Source organism: Cheilinus undulatus, linkage group 13, assembly GCF_018320785.1.
Source record: "Cheilinus undulatus linkage group 13, ASM1832078v1, whole genome shotgun sequence".
NCBI lineage: Eukaryota > Metazoa > Chordata > Actinopteri > Labriformes > Labridae > Cheilinus > Cheilinus undulatus.
The window spans coordinates 562165-587137 of record NC_054877.1 but is presented as its reverse complement, the minus strand read 5'-3'; the positions used below and the strand labels follow the sequence as shown (position 1 = coordinate 587137).

The window sequence follows — 24973 nt, the reverse complement described above, 5'->3', positions numbered from 1 at the left end:
AAAAAACAGTAGCAAAGTACCAAAATGGGTGAGAAGTGACAAAAAATGAGTTACAGTTGGCAAAAATGGGGAAAAAAAGAGGAAACAAGTGGAATTTAATGGCAAGAGGTAGCTTAATTGGGCTAAATGTGGCAAAAATGCTGAAAATGGCAAAAAGTTTCCCTTTTTAAGGTTTTCTGGGGGAAAAATATTTAAATTAAGACATAAATGAGCCACAAATAATCACAATTTTGCATTTTGCTACAAAAGGCACAGTTCTTCTTTTTGTACCATGGAAGAAAGTGGTCAGTCAGAAACTTTAGATACTTTGCTGAGGTCATTTTCACACCTTCAGGGACCCTAAAGGGGCCTACCAGCTCTCTCCTCATGATTCCAGCCCAAAACATGACTCCGCCCCTTCCTTGCTGACATCACAGATCATCCAGAATTATAGGACACACCCAAATAAATGTAAATGCCTAGTCTTCATCAGCTCTCAGAGCTAGAGTCATGTAAAGATGTGAAGGTTGTTGTTGAAGGTTGTGTTTCAGTAAATCATGTGTTTGCAGACCTACAGTGATCATAACTCACTCTGAGAGGAGGATATAAAATAATAGCGCTCATGTTTTTATCTGCAGCCCCTGCTTTAAGGTCACAGGTCCATGTAACTCAGTTAAACTTTAGTCATGGTTAAACTCTAAAGTCATGGTTACTCCGACCATCCAGGGATGTTCAAACACACCCAGATGACTGCTCACTGTTAGCCATGACTAACAGCAACTCTTTAACCCACTGACGGGCTGATAAAGTCAAACACACTCTTTATTTATTGATCATTGTGAGAAATAAGTGAAGCTTTAGTGCTGCAGACCAACAGTGACACCTGGTGGTGACATGGTGAAAGTACAGCAGCTGTTTGTGCCTGCTGTTGAAGTGTTGACTCCTGATATTTAAAGTCAGTCAGATTTAGTGGTAGCCTAAATAGTCAGATATATGCTGATTCATTTAAAGTCAGCTTCTTAAATCCTCCCATTCAGGGTTCTGGGAACACTAGAACTCTGATTTTACATCAGTGTTCCACTCATGGCCTGATTTAGAATCAAAATCAACACAGATCCTGGACTTTAGTCCAGATCCTTCTGGATCAAACATGTAAGAAAGTCAACGACTAGACTGGATCTCTGGAGTTATTACTGAGTAGTACTAGTGGACTAGTTTACTGGTCCAGAGTCTAGTTTACTGGTCCAGAGTCTAGTTTACTGGTCCAGAGTCTCACATTCACTGGGATTCAAATCAAAGGTGTGAGCCAGACTCTCTGTGATCAATCATTATTTAACAGATGGAATAAAGGATGATTAATGATCCTGAGAGAGAGAGAGAGAGAGAGAGAGAGAGAGAGAGAGAGAGAGAGAGAGAGAGTTTTCACATTTTAAAAATTCATATAATTACATAAAATTATTTACAATACAAAAAGAAATTGTGACACAGGATCACAGTCCATAGAGGAAACTTTGTAGAAACTGTAGCCTCATGACTGGATCCTGGTCCTGAGTCCAGGATGCTCATGGATAGATCTACAGAGGAGGAAATAAAAAAAACCCTTACCTCCCCAGCTGACAGCTTTGAATCCAAAGAAAACTTGGGGCACATCGGACATTTCCGGGAGTGAATCTCTAATTTCTGACTACCCGTGAAAGCAGCATCAGATGAGCGCAGTCCTCCCCGACTCAGAAGTTTACTTTCGTTTTCAAGCAGAAACGTCTCACAGTGAGGGAGCAGGCATCAGGTCTACTCAGAAAAGTCCAGGTCTAACAGAAACCAGACTAATCAACAACAGCACTTCTTCATGTGTGTGGGACGGTAGCTCGGTCTGACGGGGCTCTGGGGGACAGAGGAAGACCAGGTATGGATTTAGAGTCTGACTTTAGTTTTCCTAAAGGTTAGTCCAAGCTGACACAGAGGATTTGGGGAGCTCTCACTCTCACCAGGCCATCTGGACCGTGCCTGGGCGCGTTTGAGCCCCTAAGAGATCCAGAGAGAGAGCTAGGCTCCATTCACACTGACTCAACACTAAAACTAACCTTCTTTCATCAGACCATCAATACCAGGGTTGCCAACTCTCACGCTGCTGGCCTGTGACACACGCTTTCACCTCCTGTCTCACGCTCACACGCCACTCAAACTTTTCTCCCGCTAGAATCAAATGAATGCTTTGGCGCTATCAAATTACTCATGTTAGGTCACAGGCTTTAACTTTCAAATTTAAGGGTTTATTATTTTAAATACGTATTTTATTACCGTCGGATGCGCTCGACGGAAGAGCATGTGTCAGAGGAGAGAGCAGAGGAAGTCCGCCGGTGCTGCATCTCTTTTCTCCAGCCACTTCCTGTCGATGCTCTCTCACACCCAGATCTTTTGACTATTATACCGATGCGCGTCATCAACGAGCATAACACACGTATCACACGTGGAGATGACGTCATATCTAGTGAAAGTTGTTCAAACGTGGGCGTTTTATTTGATCTTTCATGCACCACTGATCAGAAATGTTGTCAAAAGAGCAGAAATATAAAACCAAAGCTCCAAAATGAGGCAGGGTGAAAGGATGTGTCTGGAGAGCTGCAGGTGTGAGGCAGGGCTGGTTTTAGTCATTTGGAGGCCCAGGGCAAAGACTAAGATGAGGCCCCTCCCCCTTTAACCAAAGACCCCTCCCCCTTTAACTACAGAACTAATAATGAGTGGAGAAAAATGAGAAAGCATCTTTTATGTTCATAAAGCCACAGAACTCCAGTAAATGCCCCAATGTGAGATATAAATACCCAAAAATAGCCAACTATAATTCATCATTTTCTTTGCATCTCAGAGCTTAAACTCAGCACATTCTAATATCTTTAAAAAATCTTTTCAGGGAATGAAAGGTTTATAAAAATGATATAAATATGATTTATAGAAACAAATTTAATCATGAAAAATTGAGATACAAGGTTTTAGTCTGATGTCAGTGATAAAATCAATATATGCTCATTATCAGTGACAGATTGGTTCTTCTGACTCTATACAGACATTTGTATCCCATTAACCTCATAATTATCCACCAATCCACTGTTTTATTTCATCTCAACTACAGATTAACTGATCTATTATCTACCTTACATTCCTGCTTTGTATTGTGGCTCTCTCTAAAGTATTTTTTAGACAATGTGGCTCTTTGGTAGGATAAGGTTGAGTACCACTGGTCTAACTGTTACAGTTACAGGGTGGAACTGTGAAACAGCCCTTTAAAGGAAGACTATGTAGTTTTGGGGAAGACATTTCTAATCAAACAAGAAAAATCTTAATTGGTTGATTTACACATGTCAGCAAAATGTCTTCAGTTTCATGAGGAATAAACTAAATGAAAACAGAAGAAAAGCACCATTTTATACTTGGTGCATATGTAGCAGACCCTGCCACCTCTCTAGTGTCAGTGTTTTACTGACCTCATTTTCCTCTGAGGATAGTTGGTTTCATCAGTTATGAAAAAATATTTCTGAGTTTGTATTATTACCTTATTAGTATTGTCCAGTATTATTGATGAGTCCAAATATGTCGCCATCACTGAGTGCGCGTATGTATAATGAACAAAATCTCACTCCAGCCAGGAACCCAAAGTTGGCAAACCTGTCAATACCAGGAAAAACTGCGTCAGTGATTCAGCTCCAACATGAGGAAACTGTTAGCTGGGATGCTAGCACCAATGCTACTGATCCAACACACATGAACTGATATCAATAAATCACAGTTGAGGAGGGTCCATTCTCTGAGTTTATCAGGGTCCATTCTCTGGGTTTATCAGGGTCCATTCTCTGGGTTTACCAGGGTCCATTCTCTGGGTTTATCAGGGTCCATTCTCTGGGTTTATCAGGGTCCATTCTCTGAGTTTATCAGGGTCCATTCTCTGGGTTTATCAGGGTCCATTCTCTGGGTTTATCAGGGTCCATTCTCTGGGTTTATCAGGGTCCATTCTCTGGGTTTATCAGGGTCCATTCTCTGGGTTTATCAGGGTCCATTCTCTGGGTTTACCAGGGTCCATTCTCTGGGTTTATCAGGGTCCATTCTCTGGGTTTATCAGGGTCCATTCTCTGAGTTTATCAGGGTCCATTCTCTGGGTTTATCAGGGTCCATTCTCTGGGTTTATCAGGGTCCATTCTCTGGGTTTATCAGGGTCCATTCTCTGGGTTTATCAGGGTCCATTCTCTGAGTTTATCAGGGTCCATTCTCTGGGTTTATCAGGGTCCATTCTCTGGGTTTATCAGGGTCCATTCTCTGGGTTTATCCGGGTCCATTCTCTGGTTTAAAAGGGTCCCTTAGTGGGGTTTATCAGGGTCCATTCTCTGGGTTTATCAGGGTCCATTCTCTGGTTTATCAGGGTCCATTCTCTGAGTTTATCAGGGTCCATTCTCTGGGTTTACCAGGGTCCATTCTCTGGGTTTATCAGGGTCCATTCTCTGGGTTTATCAGGGTCCATTCTCTGAGTTTATCAGGGTCCATTCTCTGGGTTTATCAGGGTCCATTCTCTGGGTTTATCAGGGTCCATTCTCTGGGTTTATCAGGGTCCATTCTCTGGGTTTATCAGGGTCCATTCTCTGGGTTTATCAGGGGTCATTCTCTGGGTTTATCAGGGTCCATTCTCTGGGTTTATCAGGGTCCATTCTCTGGGTTTATCAGGGTCCATTCTCTGGGTTTATCAGGGTCCATTCTCTGGGTTTATCAGGGTCCATTCTCTGAGTTTATCAGGGTCCATTCTCTGGGTTTATCAGGGTCCATTCTCTGGGTTTATCAGGGTCCATTCTCTGGGTTTACCAGGGTCCATTCTCTGGGTTTATCAGGGTCCATTCTCTGGGTTTATCAGGGTCCATTCTCTGAGTTTATCAGGGTCCATTCTCTGGGTTTATCAGGGTCCATTCTCTGGGTTTATCAGGGTCCATTCTCTGGGTTTATCAGGGTCCATTCTCTGGGTTTATCAGGGTCCATTCTCTGAGTTTATCAGGGTCCATTCTCTGGGTTTATCAGGGTCCATTCTCTGGGTTTATCAGGGTCCATTCTCTGGGTTTATCAGGGTCCATTCTCTGAGTTTATCAGGGTCCATTCTCTGGGTTTGTCAGGGTCCATTCTCTGGGTTTATCAGGGTCCATTCTCTGGTTTATCAGGGTCCATTCTCTGGGTTTATCAGGGTCCATTCTCTGGGTTTACCAGGGTCCATTCTCTGGGTTTATCAGGGTCCATTCTCTGGGTTTATCAGGGTCCATTCTCTGAGTTTATCAGGGTCCATTCTCTGGGTTTATCAGGGTCCATTCTCTGGGTTTATCAGGGTCCATTCTCTGGGTTTATCAGGGTCCATTCTCTGGGTTTATCAGGGTCCATTCTCTGGGTTTATCAGGGTCCATTCTCTGAGTTTATCAGGGTCCATTCTCTGGGTTTATCAGGGTCCATTCTCTGGGTTTATCAGGGTCCATTCTCTGGGTTTATCAGGGTCCATTCTCTGGGTTTATCAGGGTCCATTCTCTGGGTTTATCAGGGTCCATTCTCTGAGTTTATCAGGGTCCATTCTCTGGGTTTATCAGGGTCCATTCTCTGGGTTTATCAGGGTCCATTCTCTGGGTTTATCAGGGTCCATTCTCTGAGTTTATCAGGGTCCATTCTCTGGGTTTATCAGGGTCCATTCTCTGAGTTTATCAGGGTCCATTCTCTGGGTTTATCAGGGTCCATTCTCTGGGTTTATCAGGGTCCATTCTCTGGGTTTATCAGGGTCCATTCTCTGAGTTTATCAGGGTCCATTCTCTGGGTTTATCAGGGTCCATTCTCTGGGTTTATCAGGGTCCATTCTCTGAGTTTATCAGGGTCCATTCTCTGGGTTTGTCAGGGTCCATTCTCTGGGTTTATCAGGGTCCATTCTCTGAGTTTATCAGGGTCCATTCTCTGGGTTTATAAGGGTCCATTCTCTGGGTTTGTCAGGGTCCATTCTCTGGGTTTATCAGGGTCCATTCTCTGAGTTTATCAGGGTCCATTCTCTGAGTTTATCAGGGTCCATTCTCTGAGTTTATCAGGGTCCATTCTCTGGGTTTATCAGGGTCCATTCTCTGAGTTTATCAGGGTCCATTCTCTGAGTTTATCAGGGTCCATTCTCTGGGTTTATCAGGGTCCATTCTCTGGGTTTATAAGGGTCCATTCTCTGGGTTTGTCAGGGTCCATTCTATGGGTTTATCAGGGTCCATTCTCTGAGTTTATCAGGGTCCATTCTCTGAGTTTATCAGGGTCCATTCTCTGGGTTTATCAGGGTCCATTCTCTGGGTTTATCAGGGTCCATTCTCTGGGTTTATCAGGGTCCATTCTCTGAGTTTATCAGGGTCCATTCTCTGGGTTTATCAGGGTCCATTCTCTGAGTTTATCAGGGTCCATTCTCTGGGTTTATCAGGGTCCATTCTCTGGGTTTATCAGGGGTCCATTCTCTGGGTTTATCAGGGTCCATTCTCTGGGTTTATCAGGGTCCATTCTCTGAGTTTATCAGGGTCCATTCTCTGGGTTTATCAGGGTCCATTCTCTGGGTTTATCAGGGTCCATTCTCTGGGTTTATCAGGGTCCATTCTCTGGGTTTATCAGGGTCCATTCTCTGGGTTTATCAGGGTCCATTCTCTGGGTTTATCAGGGTCCATTCTCTGAGTTTATCAGGGTCCATTCTCTGGGTTTATCAGGGTCCATTCTCTGGGTTTATCAGGGTCCATTCTCTGGGTTTATCAGGGTCCATTCTCTGGGTTTATCAGGGTCCATTCTCTGAGTTTATCAGGGTCCATTCTCTGGGTTTATCAGGGTCCATTCTCTGGGTTTATCAGGGTCCACAGGGCTCCAGACTAACTTTATTTACTAGGAGTACAGTGGCCCCTAACTTAAAATTTTAGGGGCCACACTGTAAATCGACTTGCGAAATAAATATTCACGTTTCCTCTCATTTTTACTGTATTTCACTGCATTTCTTAAATCAATCCTTTTTGCTTTTCTCAAGAGAAATATCACCAGACAAATGATAAAATACAGTGGGTCCCTTAAATGGACTACTTGTATGTTAAAAATAGGTATTAAATGGTTATCTAGACAAAATATCTAAAATAGCTCAGATGGCAGTTTATATTTATTAAAGTTGGAAGGAAAGGAAGTTAAATATATTAGATTTTGCCATAATTGAGGTTTATGGATCATCTCCCAGGAAATTCTGGCTGCTAATTCTTTATTTCTTATATTGTAGTTTAATTTTATGTTTCACTTTGTCATTAAGGTAAAGAGACTAGGGATGTCATGATTACAGATTTTTTAGGTGTGATTATTGTTAGAGAAATAATTGTGATTTTATGATTATGATGATTATTTTTGCATTAATTTCACACTACCATGAATAAGTAGATTCACATGAACTCTCCTTATAGGTCTTGAATTTTAATTTATTTCCATCTTTGGATGCTCTCATAACAAAATAAGATATCAACAATGTAAAAGTAACCAAAAGTACAAGAAAAATGATAATAATCCTATTTGGAATGAAACAAAAATCACATCTGCTGTGTAAACAATCAATAAATGCTACATATTAACTACGTACTTCTCTCAGAGAAAACATGAATAAAGGCTACAGGACCTCTCTCTGGACTTGGTTGGGTTCTTTCTGTTAACTACATTACAAAAATATTTTAAGCATGTCTTTTGAAGCTGTGAAGAGAAAATACAAGGAAAAGACTTCTAGCTAGCTTTTGGCTTCCAGCTGCCCCTTTAACATAAAAACAATACTGTAAACACAGTGAAATAGATAAATAATAACTGAAATTAAATACAAGCTAGCTATGTGTTTCCTTTTGAAGCAAAACAAGGGTCGAAAGGCAACAGGTGCAAACTGCAGGCTGGCTTTGAGAGCGGATGTCTGGCAGATAGAAATATAACCGGCCAAAATGTAAGGCAGAAAACATGCCAATGACCAGATTAATAAATACTGAATAAATATTATATTCTGTGTAACCTAGAAGATCTGTTGTGAGAATCCTTTAATATCAACTCAAAGTAGCCTAGTCTGACTCCACCCCCTGTCCCGCGGTGCTGGGGTTGTTTATCTCCTCAGACACTAAGCACATGGCTAATTATGTATGCAAGATGACGGGAATGACGCCAAACCAATCTTATTTCTGAGCATGCTCAGTGCTGTTGGAGACTATGCAGGGAAAATTTGACCAGAACATTCTCGGAAAGCAGAATTTTAATCTAAGTGAGTTTTTCCTGGTTAACAAAAGGATTAATATCATCAGCGGTATGGAGGGATTTTGAGTATGTCATCTCTGTGAGTTATGAAGAGGCTGGAACAAAGGGAACTGTACAGCTGATAGTCATAAACACTGATGCAGCAGAGAGAGAGAGAGGCCTTCGCCGAGCAGAGTTGTGGTGGACATCAATAAACCTACCTATGACCAATCCTCAGATAAAGTTGGATTGTAGTCAACACAGGATCGCATCGAGCAGAAAGGCCCGGGCCGCTTGGAGCTGATAACAAAGCCTCTCTTCAATGTAGCTGGTTGTTAAGGCTCGGGATGTTCTGGCTAATAAGCAGACGCAGTCTTAGATAAGCCATCAATGAGAGGAGGACTGGAGCGGACTATCTGCTGTGGAGCCTTTGTCTTTTCGGGACAAGTCCAAATAAAACATGATGGTTGGATTTACTGCTTTAGCCGAGGTTACAGTTCATCATGAGGACTGGTATTAGGAAACTGAGGGTAAGACTGATTTTTCATTTGGAATGTAGAGTTTTAACACGGTGTCCAGTTAACAGAGCACTGGGGAGTTCTATGTTTGGATGCTACGCTATTGTTGCTGGAGGATGGTATTTGGCTGTTGTAAGCTGCTAAATTATGATAGCAGCCAATGTGCTAACAGGCTAACGGTGCTAATGTGAAACTAATTTTTGTTGTTTAGGAGTTTAACGTGGGCGTATATTGTGGAACTAACTGCGTGTGCGCCTCCGCCTGCAACTGCATGAAGCAACACGAGTCGGTGACGCGGTTGTTGTGTAACTTTGTTTTCGTTCCAGGTGAGTTGCGTTGACGTACCAATATGGTTCACGGCATAATATTTTCTGGAAATTGACGGTGTTTAGGAAATGTTATGATTAACTAATCGTAAAGTTTAATACCGCAATTAATTATGGCAACGGGTAATCGTGACATCCCTAGACACAACTAAAAATGTATCAAAAGTTCTATAAAATGAAAGGAAAGCACTAATAACACCACAACAAAAGTACTTAAAGTGAACTTTAAACTTATTTTTTCATAAATTCCTGCCTATCAAGGTCATGTCCTCAACTCTAGTATTTAGCACTAACTCTTTAATAAAATAAATCTAACATTTTCAGTAGATTTCAGTTATAGAATATTTTCCATGTTTTAGCATCTGAAACCCAAAAATGTCAGGTGGAGCCTGTCTGAATAAATAAACAGATTACTGACATGAATCATGGCAGAGGTAAATGGTTTGTAGATCTTTTTTAAGTAAAGATAAAAATATTTTTCAGTCACAGGTGGGCAGGTACACTTTCACTGTCAGGTGGTACAACCTAGGTAAAACAGCAACATTTTAGTTTACCATCAAAATTCTTCATGTTATTTTAAAAATATTTGTTAAATAAAAAGATAACATTCAGAATATCTGAGTACTAAACTATTCATTTTGAAATTAGTTGCATATGTCAGATGGTGCAACTTCAATGAATAAAGAGTTACATGTCACTGATCCATAAACACATCATCTCTATATACACATATATATAATTAAACATTTCTTGTTGTTTTTCAGTATCAGGATGGAGGAGCAGAGTCCAGACTCTCCTGAACCCAGCTGTGTGTCCATGAAGAGTGACCGGTCTGCTGATCGCTGGATTAACTTCAAACAATCTGCAGATGGAAGGTAAGAAATGATGAAATAAACTGACAGTTATGTTGACATGTTATCAGTGAACTTAGAGGGTCTTATGAAAACCAGTGGATCCCAAATAATTCTTTTGTTCCTTGAAAAATGAATGATTTTAACTTGGTCTTATATAAGACAGTGTTATGAGCCAATGAGGGCTAGTTTCTATAAACAGGAACAGATCTTTGTCTGGACAGGTGTTCCACCTGAAGGTAAGCAGTTTTTGACCCAGAGTTGTTGAAATGTTTGAATGACAATTACAGTTTAATGACATAATGTAGTGGAGCAGCAATGAATGAGCAGTGTTAAAACGTACATTTAGTCTCAGACTCTTTCATCAGACACGGTAAAGTTTATCAGTACGTCAGTTATTTATTTAGTCCTCACATTCTGTCCTTCAGTAGAAGTCCAGATACTTGTGTGAAAAAGACTGGTAAAAGTACACGTACTGATTCAACTCCTTTATTCTAGTAAAAGTAAAAAGTGCATGCTCTGAAATGTGCTTAAAGGTGCAGTCTGTAAAATTGGGGTCATTGGCAACAACAGATTCTAGATTGCAATGCTCATTTCTCTTATGGTAACCATGGAAACCAGTGGTGCTAAATAACATGCTTATCTGTTACTTGCTCCTGTCTGTGTACTGTAGACACATAAAGAATCTAAGTTTATAAAAACTAAAATAATTGTATATATTCTTATGATTAAACATTAGATGGGGCTAAATATGAATATTTTATTCCTGTTTTATCACGTTTGCTTTGCGAAATGTTACTTGGTGAAATATTACACACTGTACCTGTAAGCAGAAAATTAAAAATGAATTTTACCATCAATGATACACAAAACATCTTTAGATAATTCTGTAAAAACGTTCCAGGCACACAAAATATGACAGTTTTCCTCTTTATCAACAACCTGCACAGTTCTGGTACAGAGAGACAAAAATCACTGGACACAGTTTAGTTTAGCCACCAGAAAAATGTAATCACAACTGAAGTGAGCAGAGGTCCTGCATGAGGACCTGGATCATTTAACAGCTTTGGGACTGTCAGAACTGGTTTAACACAGGGCTGTACATTAACTGAAAATGAGTTTTTGCCCATAGCACTGTCACTACAGAGGCTGACAATCTTGTAGCACAGAACAACAAACCTGTAGCACAGTAATATGTAAAATGTTTGTTACAGCTCTGAAACCAACCAGTAATCAAAATCTATGCTTAGTAAGAGAACGTACTTTAAAAACAAAACAAAACAGCCTAAATTACAGCCCTCCATTGATGCCTACCAAAGCTAACAGCCAATCAGTGTTAAGAATTTTAGGGTGCAGCAGAGAAGAGAGGCGCTGACGGTTCATCTCCACATTCAGACACAAATCAAGAGCAAACTGCTGGAAGCTGACTGACTTCATAGAAGTGTTGGTGCTCTGTGATAACTACAGCCATATTGTTTAAAAATCAGACCTGGAGACAGAGGAGCAGATGAGCTCCATTCATGCTGCTGTTTGCTGCTGTAATCCTTTTGTTTGTATTCATCAGTTTTTTTAACTTTAGGCAGGACCAACAGACAGCTGAAGTCTTTTTCTGTCTTCATCCTATTTACTTAAACTTGAATGTGTTCTAGAGACTGAAGTTTGTTTCTGTGTTCATCTGTAAACTGTGTTTCAAGGACTGAAGTGTTAGGTCTATACATTTATATATTTATGCATTTATATATTTATATGGTACTGATATTGGCTAAATTTAATTTGTAAATATCACCATATATTTTATAAACGCTGATATTGTTAATCCTAGTCAAACTAAGAAACAGAGTAAAGTACACTATCTATGTTCTTATGTTGGCCTTTTTAATGGATTTCTTGCAGGTCAATTCAAAAGGACCAAGGACCACAGAGGGCCCACGGGCCATAGTTTGGACATCCCTAACATATTTTCTGATACTCAGCGTAATAGAAAACTCTTTGTAACATGATTATAAATTCATGAAACACTGTTAGAGTTTGGTCCATACTGTACTATCACACTGGGGTCTGATGTTATAGAGCTAATGTAAATAAACAGATCACTCTTTTCTCTCTAACAGTGTCATGATAACATCAGCAACACTGGAGTTAAATGGTTAATAAAACAAACAAATCTATCACCAGATGGTGCCTTTACCCTAACAATACACATAAAGTTAATGCAGTGTTGGATGTATTGATCTACTCCTCCATGCTCCTGTCCCTCTCCCTCATCTCTCTGTGACGTCACACACTGCTGTCTGTCTGTCCATCAAATATCACACCTGTACGCTAAATTCAGACGCATATTAGCGTGTTAGCCACACATCAGCAGCTACAATAATAGTAAAGGGAACATGCATGGTTGTAAACATTAACAGAAGTTAGCACATAGACCAAGCGCTCTGTCCTCTCACCCAGAGTTCACTCACTGTGATCAACCGTGCGTATAGGAGAGGTCGAGGAGAACGGAGTAGCAAGCTAGCAGATACTCATTTTTAACATGGTCTAGCTGCAGCATACATGCCTTTATTTAAAAAATAACTTGAATTGAAGCAACGCTCCTCTGAAACATGACGACCACCTGTACTGAGTATGCCAAGAGCCTGTCTTAGCTGCTGCAGGTCACTTTCTCACCGTCGTATCAGCTGTGGAGCGTGGCCGCTCACTCTCCAGACACGGAGGATTACACATAACGAGAGGAAATAAAATTCAGCTCAAATTTAAAGGAACAGTGTGTAGAAGTTGGCAGCATTTCGCTGAACAGAAACGGTGTAAATGGGATATAATGTTTATATATTTATGTGAAGTATGTTAAAATAAGTGCACAATCATCCCCTTTAAACTTTCGTTTTCTTTTTACAAACTTAGAAAAAAGCTTTTTAAATTTACATTACCACGGGTCGCCCTCACAGAGGCTGACATAACGAACCGCCATGTTGTCTACGGCAATGTCTTGGGGACAGAAAGACCGAAACGCGATTTTTACATACGAACCTGCCCGCCGGTCCTGAAAGCTACCTGGAAGGCAGGTGGAGAAGAAGCCTGACCTATGATCTATGAAAATAATGTTTACATAAATGAAAGAATAAACCCTCACCTCGTCACTGCTGTAAATGATGGCCGGCTCATGATCCTTTTTGGTCTTCACAGGCTCTCGTCGCTTAGTGATGTGACGTTTTGGTAACAGATCGGCTCATTCTAAAATCTGAACACTAGATGTCGCTAAAATGCCAAATTGTACACACTGTTCCTTTAAAATGTTCCAGAAATATAAAATAAAAGGACTGGGCATGAATGTAAAATCTCAGATCAAATTAGAGTGAGATTTTTGTGGCTACAAGTTAAACTCATATCTGTGTGCCTGGCATGAACACACCTCTCCCACTTTGTCATCAGACCAATGCTAGGTCACATGACCAACAGGACCATTTTTTTTAAATGGAAAGTTTGCAGTCAGTGTTTTATTATAAACATAAAATGAAACATCCATTAGGAAAATAGGGTAAAAACCTTTTTGATGTTACTAACAGTTTTTAAGGACAAAAACTGCTATCATCCAAAATCTAAATCAGGAGGTCAGACCAGGAAACAGTTGGAAACTAGGATTGGCCAATAAAATTGGAATCTATGTGTCTCTGGTTTAAGTCCTACAAGAGCAAAAAATAATTTATAGAGAGAAACATTTTTTATAGATTTAGCCTCTTAATGTTGCTCTCAAAGTGCACTAGATTGATGTTATTGACTTTAAAATGTACAACTTTTTCTCCCTGGGGAGCACGCCCCCAGAACCTTCTAGAAAGGTCAGAGTGTCCATGATCAGAATGGTACCACCTCTGCCTCAGTCTGAACCAGGAAAAACCCTGTATGTTAATTCCATAAGGTATTTTAGTGCCTTTCATTTGGAAGGGGGTTGCATTGAGGTGGCAGGAACCAAAATGAAGCACCAAAATCTGTGTTCTGATTTGTCCTGTAAGGTTCCAGACCTTTTGGAAGTGGTGCCAGGTTGGTACCATATTTCATTCTCATCCCTACAGATCAGGATGATGGATCCCTTTTTCTCAAGTCAGACACATTCTGGTTTGAGGGACTCAGAATCTACTTTTCACAGATGATGTGGTTTTGTTGGTGTCCTCAGCCAGGGTCCTCTGTTAGACCGGTTCAAAGCCAAGTGTGAAACGGACAGGATGAGGGTCAGCACCTCCAAGTTCTTCCAGGGGGTAGTTGTAGTTCTGTAAAGTAGCCTGAGGTTGACAACTAGAGGAGGGTCTCCATCTTTGAGTAGAGGGGCCACCACAGCAGACTGCCAAGAATCTGGAGACCTCCTTTGAGCCAATGGGGTTTGAGTAAGAGGTGTTAGGGGGTCAGTTATTGAGGATCTGATCTCTTTCAATAAGCCTACGTCCATACCAGAGTAAATGTGTGATTATCATTTAAAGCTCCTACATTTACCCTGTGCCATTTTGTTGAGCTCTCAAACTCTGTCATTAAATGTCCTTAAAGCTGATATTTTTTCTCCAGAGGTCAGCTGGAAACATCAGAGTTCTTCAATGATCAGTCCAAGCAGCATCAAACAGAGCTGGACTCCATATTTATGGTGTGTACATCATCATTTCCAGTGGAGCACATCTATCTAGATATCATGGTAAAGTGTTTTTCAGTCTGTCTGATCAAACACAGGCTGTCCTCTAAACATTCAGATTGTCTTTGTGTTCCAGCTGCTGGAGGAGAACATTATCACCTTTGTGAAGAAGGAACTGAAGAGATTTCAGAAGGCTCTGAGTCAGGAGAACCCAGAACGTCACAGTGAGGATGAGGAGGTGTTGGTTGGTGAAGATGAAGAGCAGAGGAGCAGCAGAGAGGCTTTTGTGAAGATCACAGAGAACTTCCTGAGGAGAATGAAGCAGTGGCTGGCTGACTGTCTGAGGAACAGTAAGTTTTTCAAAGTAAAAAGGAAACGTAGATTTAAGATGATGGAGAGATGAAGAGGAGGTTTACATTTCCACACTCTGCTTTAATATTCTGCACATACCCACTGAACATCTGATGAGATTTTTGGATGAAACTGATGGAGGAAGAAGAACTGCACAGCCTCTCTTTTAGATTACAGCTTTTTGCAGGATCAGCTCATTCACATCATTTGTTGCTTGTTCTTTCAGGAACTCCTGCTTCAGTTTGCCAACATAAACTCAAGTCTAACCTGAAGGAGAAGTTCCAGTGTGTGTTTGAGGGGATTGCTAAAGCAGGAAACCCAACCCTTCTGAATCAGATCTACACAGAGCTCTACATCACCGAGGGAGGGACTGGAGAGGTCAACCATGAACACGAGGTCAGACAGATGGAAACAACATCCAGGAAAGCACACAGAGCAGAAACAAGCATCAGACAAGAAGACATCTTTAAAGCTCCACCTGGAAGAGATGAACCAATCAGAAGAGTGATGACGAAGGGCGTGGCTGGCATTGGGAAAACAGTCTTAACCCAGAAGTTCAGTCTGGACTGGGCTGAAGGCAAAGCCAACCAGGACATCCAGTTCACATTTCCATTGACTTTCAGAGAGCTGAATGTGCTGAAAGAGAAAAAGTTCAGCTTGGTGGAGCTCCTTCATCACTTCTTTACTGAAACCAAAGAAGCAGGACTCTGCAGGTTTGAAGACTTCCAGGTGGTGTTCATCTTTGACGGTCTGGACGAGTGTCGACTTCCTCTGGACTTCAACAAAACTCAAATCCTAACTGATGTCACAAAGTCCACCTCAGTGGATGTGCTGCTGACAAACCTCATCAGGGGGAACCTGCTTCCATCTGCTCGCCTCTGGATAACCACACGACCTGCAGCAGCCAATCAGATCCCTCCTGGGTGTGTTGACATGGTGACAGAGGTCAGAGGGTTCACTGACCCTCAGAAGGAGGAGTACTTCAGGAAGAGGTTCAGAAGAAAGAAGAAGGCAACCAGGATCCTTTCCCACATCAAGACATCCCGAAGCCTCCACATCATGTGCCACATCCCGGTCTTCTGCTGGATCACTGCTACAGTTCTGGAGGATCTGCTGAAGACCAGAGAGGGAGGACGACTGCCCAAGACCCTGACTGAGATGTTCATCTACTTCCTGGTGGTTCAGATCAAAGTGAAGAGCATCAAGTATGATGGAGGAGCTGAGACAGATCCACATTGGAGTCCAGACAGCAGGAAGATGATGGAGTCTCTGGGAAAACTGGCTTTTGAGCAGCTGCAGAAAGGGAACCTGATCTTCTATGAACCAGACCTGACAGAGTGTGGCATCGATATGAGAGCAGCCTCGGTGTACTCAGGAGTGTTCACACAGGTCTTCAGAGAGGAGAGAGGACTGTACCAGGACACGGTGTTCTGCTTCATCCATCTGAGTGTTCAGGAGTTTCTGGCTGCTCTTCATGTCCATCAGACCTTCATCAACTCTGGAGTCAATCTGATGGAAGAAGAACAAACAGCATCCAGGATCTCTAAAATGTTTAGAACCAAGCCTAAACTGAGACATCTCCATCAGAGTGCTGTGGACCAGGCCTTACTGAGCCCAAATGGACACCTGGACTTGTTCCTCCGCTTCCTCCTGGGTCTGTCACTGACCACCAATCAGAATCTCCTACGAGGTCTGCTGACACAAACAGGAAGTGACTCAGAGACCAGACAGGAAACAGTCCAGTACATCCAGACAAAGATCAATGAGGATCTGTCTGCAGAGAAGAGCATCAATCTGTTCCACTGTCTGAATGAACTGAATGATCGTTCTCTAGTGGAGCAGATCCAACAGTACCTGAGATCAGGACGTCTCTCCAGAAAAATACTGTCTCCTGCTCAGTGGTCAGCTCTGGTCTTCATCTTACTGTCATCAGAAAAAGATCTGGACGTGTTTGACCTGAAGAAATACTCTGCTTCAGAGGAGGCTCTTCTGAGGCTGCTGCCAGTGGTCAAAGCCTCCAACAAAGCTCTGTAGGTGAACTCACAACTGCACTGATAAAAGTAGTCTATATTTAGACACATCAACTTATTTCTACCTCTGTTTCTGTTCTAGACTGAGTGTCTGTAACCTCTCAGAGAGAAGCTGTGGAGCTCTGTCCTCAGTCCTCAGCTCCTCCAGTCTCAGAGATCTGGACCTGAGTAACAACGACCTGCAGGATTCAGGAGTGACGCTGCTGTCTTCTGGACTGGAGAGTCCACACTGCAGACTGGACTCTCTCAGGTTAGTGCAACAACAATGACTTAAGATAACTGTGTCATCAGAAAACTTTATGACAAAGTTATTTTGATGACTGCTTCTGCAGTCGTTAGTATAAAGTGTAAATAAGAGAGGAGAGCTCACAGCTCCTTGGGGTACCCCTGTACTACATTTTTAACAGTAGAGAGTGAACCGTTCACAATAACTTGTTGTGACCTTTCGGTCTAGAGAGAATAAAACCATCTAATAACTACAGGGTTAACCTGTAGGTTGAGGAGCTTCTCAACAAGCAGATGAGGTCTTACAGTGTCAAAAGCTGAACTAAAGTCTGCAAATAAAACTCTGGCATAAGCCTTTGAGTTATCAAGATGTTTACTGATAAGATGAGACACGCTGAGAACTGCATCCTCAGTGCTACGACCCTTCCTATATGCAAACTGTAGAGGGTCAAGAAGAGGAGATATTACAGGTTTAATTATATCAACAATGACTCTCAAAACACTTCACAACAATACAAGTTAATGCAACAGGTCTAAAATCCTTATTCTCTGTAGGACATGACCCTTTAGGAATGGGAATGATGGTAGACTTCATCCCATGTGCAGGAACAGTGTGGCTGTCAGGGGACAGTTGAAAGATAGGACACCAAGCCTCAATTAATCCAGATGAAAAATATTTTAGCAAGCAAGCAGGCGAGCCATCTGCCCCACAGACTTCTTACTGCACACTTTTTTAAAAACAGACTGAACCTGTAAAGGGTCAGTTTTCACGTAGTGTGAAGGATCATAGAGGAGGTCTAAGTCTTTCACTAATACTGATGAAGAGTTCTGTGTATCGAAGCGTAAAAAGAAGTTCTTAAGTTCATTTGCGCTGTCCAAGTCATTCTTAGTGACCTGGGGCCTCATTTATAAAACACTGCATAGGATCCATTCTAAAAGTGTACGTATAATCTGATTTATAAAACTGTGCGTGCGCACACTTCCAAGCACTTTTCCCTTTATAAATCACAGTCCACCTGGAAGATTGTGCAGTTGGATTCATCTCACATCCTGCCCTCTACACACCCACATTTTACCATGAATGGTCAATGCAAAGTACCTCATGAATGTTTATGCATATAAATAAGCTGCTGATCGACGGCATTTTACGATCAGTCATGGCAGAGAAGACAAGGAAAAGGAATTTCACAGAGACCGAAATAGAGGTGCTTGTGGGTGAGGTGGAGGTCAGAAAAATGATTTTATTTGGTGGTGACAGTAGTGGCGTCACTAATAAAAGAAAAACAAGTGAGTGGCAGCCCGTAAATAGTGTGAGTGCCACAGAGTGATCTGCAGTCTGTTCCCTACGCTGCTGTGCGTCAGGATGAATGAGTCATGTGTTGATCCAGGCCACCGTGCCACTAAGTTTGTCAAAACCATGTTTGAGGTACAAATAATTTGTACATTGATTGTATGCACATTTTTTGGTTCACATAGACAAATTCATTTTCACTCAGAGCCCTTATAGCAACGTGAGTGCAGTCAATTATGCCGATTAGATTTGGGAAACAGGACTTTGCTGCAAATTGCCTTCAATGTTGGCCTGTTCACCCACAGTGTAAGAAAACCTGATATATCGACTGGTCATGTTTATAATGCCATCCAAAACAGCTGGCATTTGTGTGCGGAGGGATGGCTGCAATATCCCAGACCTAAGAACAGAATTTAACTGTATTATATCAGACCCAAAAGGGGCTTTAGACAGAAAATGTCAAATTATATATTGTTAATCATATCAAACACATACCTGTCGGCTAATTCCTGCTGGAAGGAGCCGGTTGACAGAAACCCCAGAGTGTTCAGCACCTGTATACACTGGGATGGCGCTGTTCCGGCGGGTGTTTCTGTCTAACACTGGGCCCAGTTCAGCCAGTGGATCCAAGAGCACTGCTCTAGGGAATCTAAATCTGCTTATTAGCCAGTCATCATCATGGGACAGGACATCTTCATGGTCCTTAAAGTCTCTCCATCCTGATCCTACCATTTGCGTGATCTTCCAGCAGTGCCAGCGCATTCATTGTGCAGCATTACGCACGAGTGTCACCACACTATCCCGCCAAGTTTATTTTTATAAATCACAACCTTTGAGTGGAAAGTGGCGTGTGCCACTTTAAAGCCCTGTTTTGTGTGTAAGCAAGCTTTATAAATGAGGCCCCATCTGTTTATTCACAGGGTTCATATTGATTATCTTTCTCATGGAGTCCCAAAGTTTTTTATTGTCCATAGAGCTGCAGCTTTGTTCAATGGCAGCCCGATGCTTCTCTCTGGACTTGTGTCGCATCACTTTTTTTTTCTGTTTTTTTTTTTTGAGCAGCAGCCGCCCCCACCCGGTCATTGTTTTTGAAAGCATGTTTTTTCTTGTTAATGCAAGCTTTAACCTCCTTGGTAATATCAGGCCTATTGTTAGGGAAGTGGATTACCTCTTTTGTGGGGACAATGCTGTTGACATAAATTTAATGTACTCTGTAACAGTGTCAGTAGCCTCATCCAGCTCCAGGTTATGGAAAATGCTCCAATCAATGAAAAATATCCTCTTAGGACCTCCAAACTGTTCTCAGTCCACTGCAACAAAGACTTGTGCTGGGGCTTGCTAGATTTCAGCAATGATTTGTAACTAGAACTAGAAAGGTGTAGGAAGTCCAGAAACCTGTGGGACTCAATGAAAAAGATGAGGACCATGTCCCCTGCTAAGAGCAGTATTAATGTGTTCAATGAGGGAGAAAGGGCAAATGAGTGAAATGATTTTTACTGCAGGTTTGAAACTAGAGACTTCTCACAGGAACAAAAAGAAGCTTTGGACATTTTAGCTGCACTGAACTCTAGTGACTGTTGACCAGCATGTTGTGGAGAGACTTTTTTCACTCATCTGTCCTGATAAGGCACCAGGACCAGACGGCATCTCTGGCCGTTTATGTAAATCCTGCAGTAAAGAATCTGCAGAGGCCTGGTGCCCCATCTAGCAGAAATCTCTGGACACACATTCTGTTCCTTCTATGTGGAAGCGCTCTGTTATTATTCCTGTTCCTAAAAACCAAGCTGTAAAGAGAATCATGACTTTGGCCCAGCAGCTCTTACTTCAGTTGTAATGAAGTGTTTTGAGTAAATTGTGATGAATCTGGTGAAAGAGGAGGTCAGCTGGTTTTTAGATCCTTTTCAGTTTGCATACAGGAACAACAGAGGAACAGATAATGCCATCATAGCTGTGACACATTTCATTCATCAGCATTTAGAAGATCCTGCCTCTTATACACCTCTTTTATTTGTTGATTTTAGGGTGGGGTTATTTATTGATACTCAGTGTCTTATGTTGAAGTGTTTTTCATTCTGGCTGCAGTGTGGGTGAAGAGCCAAAGACAAATGTCTCACTCTGTGGAACACTAAAGTTGATCTGATCTTAGGATGGGGTGTTGAAGACTCAAAGTACCATGAGCAGGCCTGGATTCTGGGACTGTAAGGCCTCAGTTCCAGCCTTTTTTATGAGTCTCTGTTTGTCTCTGTGTCTGTAGTCTGTCTGGCTGTTTGGTCACAGAGGAAGGCTGTTCTTCTCTGGCCTCAGCTCTGAGCTCCTCCTGTCTGACAAAGCTAGACCTGAGCTACAATCATCCAGGAGAAGGAGGAGAGAAACTACTGTCTGCTCTACAGAAGGATCCACACTGCAGACTGGAGACACTGAGGTACAGACAGAAAGACACAGAGAGACGGACTGTTACTAGCTACTAAAGTTGGCTCTCAGCACTTCAGCTATACAAGGGCTTTATGCCTTTATTTTGATAGGATAGTGGATGGATACAGTAGGAAACTGGAGAGAGAGAGAGAGAGAGAGAGAGAGAGGGGAATATTGATTATTGATTTTTGAGTACAGGCCTATTGTATAAGAGAGGGATATGAATTTGGAGGAAAATCACTGACTGAAAATGAAGTGGCCCTCTTCTTCTTTGGTGATTTTTATGATGGTTATCAAACAGCTCTCAGATGTGCTACTGCCACCATCTGGTGATAGTCCTGCATAACAAGCAGAAAAACTAAAGGAAAATGAAGTCAGATGAAGAATGAAAGTGTTTGAATCTATCCTGACCCATCCCTGATGTCTAAACTGGCTCTGTTTCTTCCTCCAGGCTGGACCATGGTGGACGGCACAGACTGAAACCAGGTCTAAAGAAGTGTGAGTGTCTGAGTTTTTGATTAGTGAGAACACAATGATGAATTTGACTCCTGAATCAGGTAAGGATCTGAAGCAACAATGATTGAGGCTGTGTCTGAATCCATCTCAGTCTTTGGGTCTGAGAGTATGAACGTCCACGTTCACAATCACTGACATTCATCAAACAGAAACAGTTTTAGAGTTCTGAGGAGAGGAAACACTACGGCTCAGTCCCTCAGAGGCTGGATTAGACTTTTGCTGTGTGTCATTTTGACAGACAGGGTCTTAACAATTCCATCATACTGTTTTACAATCAATGGTGTCCAAGTCAGTGATAGAGCCCACAGGCTACCAGAGGAATATTTGAATAGATTTAATAACCTCCATCATGGACCATGTGTGCAGAATAGAAAAGGTCTGTGTGTCTGTCTGTGTGAGTGTGCTGGCACGCAGGGTCATCCTCATTATTCCAGTCGGTCAAAATGGCGGACAGCCTTCAAAGTTTTCTGTCATCCTATAAAAAATTCTGTCAGTGACAGAGAATTTTCAGTTAATGTGACCTCTGCAGTCCTGATGTCCCATGTTCAATATTTAGGATCATAAATCCTGTTGTGTGTGGTGAACACCGAGGACAGCCGAGCAGACACGAGCCGAAGGAGGAAGTAAAAACGACAGCGCAGCCATGGCAACAATAGTAAACAGGAAGTATAAAGTTAGATGGACGTCAGAAATGGAGGAGCAACTTGTTGATTTGTGTCAACAACAGTGTTCATTTCATTGACTAAAACTCTGACTAAAAATGTTGGACAGCCTTTTTTTCCATGAGAAAACTAGACTAAGACTAACAAAAATAGATCTGTGATGACTAAAACTGACAAAAAAGCTTGGACTAAAAGTAAAGACTTAAATGTGAGGACTTTTTATGGACTAAAACTAGACTAAAACTAAAAAGGATAGAGATGTCTAAAATGTGACTAAATGTGACTCAAACTAAAATACATTTCATGTAAAGACTAAAACTGAGACTAAAATTAAAAATAGCTGCCAAAATTGGACACAGGAGGTGAAATGAAACACATGAATCTAAAGTCAAAGCCATAGAAATGTCTGAACTTTGAACTGTTTGGTGTCTGTCTGTGATTGTGGAGCTGCAGCTCACTGTGGTCTGTTCACATTCAAATAGAAACAGGAAGTAGAATTTCAGGGCTGATAAACAGGATTCAGGGCTGAATATGAAATGTTAGTTTGACTCTGTCAGTAACCTTGTTTAGGAATGATCAGATGATAACCGTCAGCTGTGTTGTGTCTCCTTCTCTCCATCAGACGCCTGTGAGCTGGAAGTGGACACAAACACAGTGAACAGAAGACTCAAACTGTCTGACAACAACAGGATGGTGACACATGTGGAGGAGGATCAGCCATATCCTGATCATCCAGACAGATTTGACTGTTATCAGCTGCTGTGTCGGACTGGTCTGACTGGTCGCTGTTACTGGGAGGTCGAGTGGAGAGGACTGGTTTGTATATCAGTGAGTTACAGAGGAATCAGACAAAGAGGAGACATGGAGGAATGTGGGTTTGGACAGAATGATCAGTCCTGGAGTCTGATCTGCTCTGGTGGTGTTTACCGTGCCCTTCACAATAACATAGTAACAATCATCTCCTCCTCCTTTTCATCCTCTGGTAGAGCAGGGGTGTATCTGGACCATCCTGCTGGCTCTCTGTCCTTCTATGATGTCTTCTCTGACAGACAGATCCACCTCCACACCTTCACCACCACATTCACTGAACCGCTCTATCCTGGGTTTAGGTTTGGGTTTTGGTTAGGTCCAGGTCCAGGTCCAGGTTCCTCAGTGTCTCTGTGTTCTCTGTAGCTCAAACTCTGCTGTCTGAATCCAAAGCTTAGTCAGACTACACACTAGATGATTGATCAGCTCTGATTAACCTGATTGATTTGATTCAAAGCTTGTCAGTATTCTTTTCACTAGTTGAACTTGCATTGGTGTATATGTCACTGTTGAACTGCTCAGCAGTCATTTTGATATGATCAAATCCATTTTAGTCTTGTTTTAGCTTCCATACTTCTTGTTTGGTCTAACCAAGCCCACAGACACAAACAGCTGATCAGATACTCTGAGGTGGAAGAGCACGTAGCCTGTAGCCGAAGCTCACATTGTAAAATAGTGCCACACACAGCGGCTTTCTCTGTCAACAATAACACGCTTCAAAAATGTTTCATACAGCGTACAATTGAGCCAACATTGTTGTAGGAGCCACATTTGAGTTTTTATTGACATGCTTTCATTTGACATTGTTGACTTTTCTTTCATTTTGTGGGCGCCCTCTGCAGGTGGTGAGGGCGCTGGCCTATTAGAATGAGCGGCTGACGCACAGCCAGGAAGATGGGTCACAGCGCAAACTGTCATTGAGCGCAGGCTTAGATAGCTGTGAATGATTTGTATTCAGAAACCCTATCAAATGAACTTTTGTTTTTCATTGATCTTTTTATTTTGGTCATAAACAAAAGCAACTTTGAAGCAGCTCTCTCAGGATTGATTTTTGGAAGTCTGCGTGTGTGATGATGAAGCTGTGATGATGTTCCCGTTCTACCTGTGGTAAAAACATGAATACTGGAAAAGGTTCAAGGACAAACCTGATTTTAAAGTTTTACAATACAATTCATCAATGAGGAGCTGTGGACAGAATGCATTTTTAGTTTCTCCCACTTATTTTGGATCAGTAGAACCTTATAAGTTAAAACATCAGCCTTGTCTTTGGACAGGAATTTCTTGGAAATGTTCCCGTCCAAACTCCACATATATTCCATAATATTTCAAAGAAATAACAAACATTTTCTGTTCAAAAAATCTTAAATATATTTTAAAGAATTTTCTATAAAAAATACCAAAAATTTTCTTCAAGTAGTCCCAAAATGTTGCAGTGAAACTTGATCATAATTCAATTTATTATCAATTCTGTGTAAATTTCAAGCAAATTCCCAAAAAAGTACAAATACGTCCCCCAAAATTCCATAAGAGTGACAGAAAAATCCAAGCAAATCCTGGAAACTTGCATAAAAATTCTTTAAAAATTCAAAGAACCCTCCCCCATTAGCCAAAAATGTAGAAATAAAAATGTCACAAAGTTCCATGAAATGGCCTCAAAATTTCCAAACAAATGTTCATAAATACCCAGAGAAAAAATATAAAGCAAATTTCCACAAACTTCCAAAAAAGACTCAAAAATATGCCAACATATCCCCAAAACCTTGGTGAACATTTTCAAACAAATTCCCAAAAATATCCAAACAGGAAATTCTGCCATCATCCTGCAAATGATTTCAACTTCAATATGCATTTGATTTATTATCTGACAAATTCTAAGCTTAGAAATGATTGCTATGTTGTAGAAAAGCCAAAATGAAATGTCCTCATATGTGCATGCAGGGCCTTAGGAGGTTACAACAACAACATGGCTAGAATAGCCCAGAATTCCTTTGGGCACTTCTGCACCATGAGTGAAGTTGCTGACTGAGTCAGAGAATTCCCGCCTGTGGATGGATGGTCTACTGAATCCTGATGGAAGAGGACTTCCTGGTTCAGAGGTCACCCTCTGGTTAGTGTCACTTGTAGTCTCTTCAGTTGG

General features: G+C 41.6%; 1 protein-coding gene across 1 annotated transcript; it reads left to right on the top strand.

Moving 5' to 3' along the window:
* The first annotated feature begins 1728 nt into the window (after positions 1-1728).
* On the top strand, positions 1729-24179 carry LOC121519799 (NACHT, LRR and PYD domains-containing protein 12-like). Its single transcript, XM_041802746.1, has 9 exons — positions 1729-1882; positions 9844-9954; positions 14482-14557; positions 14679-14892; positions 15120-16923; positions 17006-17173; positions 20694-20861; positions 21303-21349; positions 22652-24179. Exons 2-9 carry the CDS (start codon positions 9851-9853, stop codon positions 23200-23202), a joined length of 3132 nt encoding a protein of 1043 aa, XP_041658680.1. The 5' UTR covers positions 1729-1882; positions 9844-9850; the 3' UTR covers positions 23203-24179.
* Positions 24180-24973: the final 794 nt, after the last annotated feature.